The sequence below is a fragment of the Equus caballus genome, chromosome 7, assembly GCF_041296265.1.
Source record: "Equus caballus isolate H_3958 breed thoroughbred chromosome 7, TB-T2T, whole genome shotgun sequence".
In the NCBI taxonomy this organism is placed as follows: Eukaryota; Metazoa; Chordata; class Mammalia; order Perissodactyla; family Equidae; genus Equus; species Equus caballus.
Window position 1 is genome coordinate 53,341,395 of NC_091690.1, and position 6,704 is coordinate 53,348,098.

A 6,704-nucleotide genomic window follows, 5' to 3' on the forward strand; every position below is an offset into this window, starting at 1 on the left:
GAGAACCACTGTCTAAGCACTTTATCATTATTATTTAATTTGATTTCTTATAGCAACCCATTAAGGTAGGTTTAGTTAATATAACCATGTTACAGATGAGTGAACTACCCAGGTATTTGTAATAGTATTCCCTGTTATTTTTACACTTGCGTTTTTCCCAAATTACCTCATTTTTCCAGTAATTTTATCAAGAGAATGTTGGTTTACAATGTTATCTAATTTTGGGTGTACATTGATATTTATCAGTTTCTGAAGTCTTCATCATGCTCACTGCCAATAGTCTAATTTTTGTCTGTCACCATGCATATATGCCCATTTACCCCTTTCGCCTGCCCCCAAACCCCCTTCCCCTCTGGTAACTGCTAATCTTTTCTCTTTATCCATGTATTTGTTATCTTCCACATATGAGTGAAATCATGCAATGTTTGTCTTTCTCTGTCTGGCTTATTTTGCTTAACATCATACACGCAAGATCCATCCATGTTGTTGCAAATGTGATGATTTTGTCTTTTTTATTGCTGAATAGTATTCCATGTATATGTACCACATCTTTTTTATCCGTTCATATGTAGAAGGGCACTTGGGTTGCTTCTATGTCTTGGCTATTGTGGATAATGCTGCAATGAACATAGGGGTGCATAAATCTCTTTGGATCATTGATTTCAAGTTCTTTGGATAAATACCCAGTAGTGGGATAGCTGGATTCCATGGTATTTCTGTTTTCAGTTTTTTGAAAAATCTCCATACCATTTCCCATGGTGGCTGCCCCAGTTTGCATTTCCACTAGCAGTGTATGAGGGTTCCGTTTTCTCCACAACCTCTCCAACATTTGTTGTTTTTTGTCTTGGTAATTACAGTCATTGTGAGAGGTGTAAGGTGATATTTCTTTGTAGTTTTGATTTGTATTTCCCTAATAATTAGTGATGCTGAACATCCTTTCATGTGCATATTGGCCATCTGTATACCTTCTTTGGAAAAATGTCTGTTCATATCCTCTGCCCATTCTTTGATTGAGTTGTTTTCTTGTTGTTGAGTTGTATGAGTTCTTCATATATTTTGGAGATCAGCCCCTTGTCAGATAAATGATTTGCAAATATTTTCTCTCAGTTACTGGGTTGTCTTTTCATTTTGTTCATGGTTTCCTTTGATTTGTAGAAACTTTTTAGTGTGATGTAGTCCCATTTGTTAACTTTCTCTTTTTTTTTCCCTTGCCAAAGTAGACATGGTGTTTGAAAAGATGCTACTGAGACCTATGTCAAATAGTGTACTGCCTATATGTTCTTCTAGGAGTTTTGTGGTTTCAGGTCTTACATTCAAGTCTTTACTTTATTTTGAGGTAATTTTTGTGTATGGTGCAAGATAATGGTCTACATTCATTCTTTTTCATGTAGCTGTCTAGTTTTCCCAAAACCATTTATTCAAGAGACTTCCCTTTCTCCATTGTATGTTCTCGGCTCCTTTCTAGAAGATGAACTGTCCATAGATGTGTGATTTTCTTTCTGGTCTTTCAATTCTGTTCCATTGATCTATGTGTCTGTTTTTGTGCCAGTACCGTGCTGTTTTGACTATTATAGCTTTGAGGTATATTTTGAAGTCAGGGATTATGATGCCTCCGGCTTTGTTCTTTTTCCTCAGGATTGCTTTGGCCATTTGGGGTCTTTTGTTGTTTCATATACATTTTAGGATTCTTTGTTCTATTTATATGAAGAGCGTCATTGGGATTCTGACTGGGATTGCGTTGAATCTGTAGATTGCTTTAGGTAGTATGGACATTTTAACTTTGTATTCTTTGGACCCATGAACATGGAATATCTTTCCATTTTTTTTAAGGCTTCTTCAATTTCTTTCAATAATGTCTTATAGTTTTCAGTGTACAGGTCTTTCACCTCTTTGGTTAAGTTTATGCCTAGATATTTTATCCTTTTTGTTGCAATTGTAACTGGGATTGTATTCTTGATTTCTCTTTCTGCTAGTTGATTGTTAGTGTATAGAAATGCAGCTGAATTTTAAAAGTTGATTGTGTATCCTGTAACTTTGCTGTAGTTGTTTATCATTTCTAATAGTTTTCTGATGGATTCTTTAGGGTTTTCTAAATATAGAATCATGTCTTCGGCAAATAGTGAGAGTTTCTCTTCTTTGTTTCCATTTTGGATTCCTTTTATTTCTTTTTCTTGTCTAGTGGCTCTGGCCAAAACCTCCAGTACTATGTTGAATAGGGGCAAGGGTGGGCATCCGTGTCTTGTTCCTGTTCTCAGAGGGATGGCTTTCTGTTTTTCACCCTTAAGTATGATGTGGGCTGTGGGTTTGTCACACATGGCCTTTATTATGTTGAGGTAATTTCCTTCTATATCCATTTTATTGAGAGTTTTTATCACAAATGGATGTTGGATCTTGTCAAATGCTGTCTCTGCATCTACTGAGATGATCACGTGATTCTTATTCCTCATTTTGTTAATGTGGTGTATCACGTTGATTGATTTTCAGATGTTGGACCATCCCTGCATCCCTGGAATAAATCCCACTTGATCGTGGTGTATGATCCTTTTAAGGTATTGCTGTATTCAGTTTGTCAATATTTTGCTGAGGATTTTTGCATCTATGTTCATCAGTGACATTGACCTGTAGTTTTCCTTCTTTGTGTTGTTCTTGTCTGGTTTTGACATCAGGGTAATGTTGGCCTCATAGCATGAGTTAGGAAGCATTCCATCTTCTTCATCTTTTTGCAACAGCTTGAGAAGGATGTGTATTAAATCTTCTTTGAGTATTTGGTAGAATTCTCCAGAGAAGCCATCTGGTCCTGACCTTTTGTTTTTGGGGAGGTTTTTGATGACTGTTTCAATCTGTTTATTTGTGATTGGTTATTCAGATTCTTTTTTTTCTTCTTGATTCAGTTTTTGGAGGCTGTATGAATCTAAGAATTTATCAGTTTCTTCTAGATGGTCCAATTTGTTGGCATATAATTTTTCATAATATTCTCTTACAATCCTTTGTATTTCTGCAGTATCCTTTGTAATTTCTCCTCTTTCATTTCTAATTTTTTTATTTGAGCCTTCTCTCTCTTTTTATTAATGAGTCTGGGAAAGGTTTGTCAATTTTGTCTATCTTCTCAAAGAACCAGGTTTTAGTTTCATTAATCCTTTCTACTGCTTTTTTTTTTTAAGTCTCTATTTCATTTATTTCTCCTCTTATTTTTACTATTTCCTATCTTCTGCTGACTTTGGGCTTTGTTTGTTCTTCCTTTTCTAATTCTATTAGGTGCAGTTTAAGATTCATTATTTGAGATTTTTCTTGTTTGTTGAGGTGGGCCCATATTGCTATGAATTTCCCTCTTATGACAGCTTTTGCTTCATCCCCTAAGAGTTGGTATATTGTATTTTCATTTTCGTTTTTCTCCAGGTATTTTTTAGTTTCCAAGTTAAGTCATTTTTCACCTGATAAGAGAAATGAAGACCCAATTGCGTTCAGGGAGCTGAATTTAGGAGAAATGCAATACCTCTTTGTAGGAAGGATTGACTTAAAAAGCTCTTAAACTGGGACAGGCAGGCCATATTAAGGATTCAGGCCTGGACTTTCTTCTGAATTTCTCAACTATTCATAAGAGGTTGGATTGGAGGGAAAAACAACGCTTCACAAATGTTTAGGATTAGAAACATATGTAAGAATTTTCACCAAGCCACTACAAAAACAGCAAAAAATGATATTAACCTCGGATGTTTCCCTGAGATTGTGTAGCAATGATAAAAAAATAACCTGGCAAAAAATGAAAGATAGATGCAGATTGTTCATCAAAATGTAATTATTGCTTAATCATTGGTGCATTGTAAATTAATGCCACCTTTTGGATCAGTGATGCTATATGACTCTGTGCATTTACCAAAAACTTATTTATCAAATGTGAAGTTCATCAAGGCCAAATATTTATACATTTGAATTATTTTGAAAAGACTTTGAGCAGACACTCACACATTTGAGTGGGCGCTTATACCCATGGAAGATGGATGTCATACAATCAAATAAAAAGGAATCCAGGAGGATCATTGGCATATAAAATGCTACATGATTGTGAGCATTCTATTTTAATTTAGAATCTAGCTAGTGGTGTTTTAGCTCATCTAGGGCTATATTCCAAATTAATGACATTTCTTGCACTGCATTTGGATAAGATAAAGTACACATGACTGCTTCTTAGTGTCCTTTAATTTGTATACTTTTTTTTCTTAAGAGAATGACATTTCTTATTTTTAATTTTTCCTTCGAAAGTAGGGTGCAGATATTTTACTGTGTTCATGGATTTGTTATCTCAAATGTCCTTCCTTATCTAATAATCTTGGCTCAGTGGTTCTAAAGTGAGTGTATGTAGAAACAGGTGAATAGTCCTGACATCAGTAAGGAATGAGTTCTAAAGACAGTTCATAACTGAGAAATATCTCTGAAGGTAATGGGGTGTAAGGTTTCAAGTGTGAATAGTTTTGAATTGCTTGAATGCAAAATATTAACCTTTGGCTGGGTGCCTCTTCACTGTGTTTTGTTTATTCAACACTCTCTGCTTTTTTAAAAGGTGTCATATCTAGATGGGACCACAGAATCTAACAAGTGTCTTAGAATTCCACCTCCTCGGTTTCTCAGATGATCTGGAATTGCAACCCCTACTCTTTGGGCTTTTTCTAACCATGTACCTGGTCACCGTGTTTGGGAACCTGCTCATAATCCTGACTGTCAGCTTTGACTTCCACCTCCACACCCCCATGTACTTCTTCCTTTCAAACCTGTCTTTGGCTGACATCAGTTTCAGCACCACTACAGTCCCCAAAATGCTGGTTAACCTCAAGACACACAGCAAATCCATCACCTATGCAGGCTGCTTAACTCAGGTGTCCTCATTTTCTCTTTTTGTATGTTTAGACAGTCTACTCCTGACCGTGATGGCCTATGACCGGTTTGTGGCTATTTGTCATCCTTTGCACTATCCAGCCATCATGAACTTCCACCTCTGTGGCTTGTTGGTCCTGGTGTCATTTTTCGTCAGTCTGTTGGACTCCCAGCTGCACTACTTGATGATGTCACAGCTTACCTTCTGTGCAGATGTGGAAATCCCTCATTTCTTCTGTGACCCTCCTCAACTCCTCAAACTTGCCTGTTCTGACACTTCCACCAATAACATATTAATCTATTTTATTGGTACCATCTTTGGTGGTGTTCCACTCACAGGGATCCTTTACTCTTATACTCGAATTATTTCCTCCATACTGAGGATCTCATCATCAGGTCTGAGGTACAAGGCTTTCTCTACCTGTGGCTCTCACCTGTTAGCTGTTTGCTTATTTTATGGAATAGGCCTTGGGGTGTACCTCGGTTCCAGTGTCTCATCTTCCCTGAGGAAGGAAGCAGTGGCCTCGGTGATGTACACTGTGGTCACTCCTATGCTGAACCCCTTCATCTATAGCCTGAGGAATAGTCACATCAAGAATGTGTTGTGGAGGATTGTCAGCAGAATAGCCTAATCTCAATACTTGTGCTATCTTTTGGTTCATATGCCTGGAAAATGCAGCAAAACCAAACAGTATAACAAGAAATTCTGAGTCTGCAGTCATATAGTGTATATGTACCTATACAGCTCTCTGCTTTCAATTTACACAATTTTCCCTCTTACTGTAGCTGTAATAAAGCTTGGAGATTATTTTGGACTCCCTACTTAAGTCATAGCCCCCCTAGGATTATACGGCACACATCTGTATACCCTTTCACTTTCCTGACACATTACCCAAGACTCTTGGTCACGAGCAGTCTTATTTCTGTCATTGAAAAATAATCACAGCTCTCTCTTTCTTGTTATTTTTTGTTTCTATCCTTTTCCCAAGATTTTTTTCTATATGTTAGGAGGATCTAAACCCTACCTTAAGGACGAAGATATCTACTATATTTTTGCTCCTTAATGATCTTCGTCAGATTCTTGAGAAAGCAGAGTGATAATTAAATTTCCTGTCCAAACCAGGGTAGTATTTTTAAATTTAAATTTGGCACTATTAATACTGAGTTTGAATAAACAATTATCAATTGAGACTTTCCTGGGAAAACTAGAATGTATGATTCCCAAGGAGAAAATGGGAGAGGACAACAGGAGCAAAGGAAATTCTCAATTTCCCTGATAATTCTCCCTCCCATTTCATCTAATATCTCGCTAATCACATAACATAGCCAGACACAAAGGGACAAGTGCTGTATGACTCCAGTTATAGGAGGTCTCTAGGTGCCTCAAATTCGTAGAGACAGACAGTAGGATGGTTGTTGCCAAGGACTGGGGGTGGAAAATGGGGAGTTAGTGTCTAAAGGGGACAGAGTTTCAGATTCAGAAAATGGGAATGTTCTGGAAATGGATGGTGGTGATGGTTGCACAAAAATGTGAATGTACTTAATGCCACAGAACCGTACGCTTACAAATCGTTAAGATGGTAAATTTTATGTTATTTTACCACAATAATAATAAAATGATCTCCTGTCAGAAACGAGGAACATGTTACTCCACATGGTGGGTATGTTACTCAGCCCTCAGCAATCAAGCCCTATAGGGATCTGTCTCAGTTGCAGGAAGTCACCTTAAATAAGGTCATGCCTACTTCCTTAGGCAGGCCATTCCTGATGACTCTTCAATGCAGGTGTAAACATTTAGCCCTTTGGCCCTAATTCCAGCTGACTCCAAGGGATTA

The 6,704-nt window shown here is 37.2% G+C and overlaps 1 protein-coding gene across 1 annotated transcript; it reads left to right on the top strand.

Moving 5' to 3' along the window:
• Positions 1 to 4,571: 4,571 nt before the first annotated feature.
• Positions 4,572 to 5,501, top strand: OR7E224 (olfactory receptor family 7 subfamily E member 224). Its single transcript, NM_001391121.1, has one exon. It carries the CDS (start codon positions 4,572 to 4,574, stop codon positions 5,499 to 5,501), a length of 930 nt encoding a protein of 309 aa, NP_001378050.1.
• The last annotated feature ends 1,203 nt before the right edge of the window (positions 5,502 to 6,704 follow it).

Excerpts from the sequence above, each read along its gene's own strand:
- OR7E224 (NM_001391121.1), top strand. The coding sequence starts at position 4,572 with ATGGGACCACAGAATCTAACAAGTGTCTTAGAATTCCACCTCCTCGGT.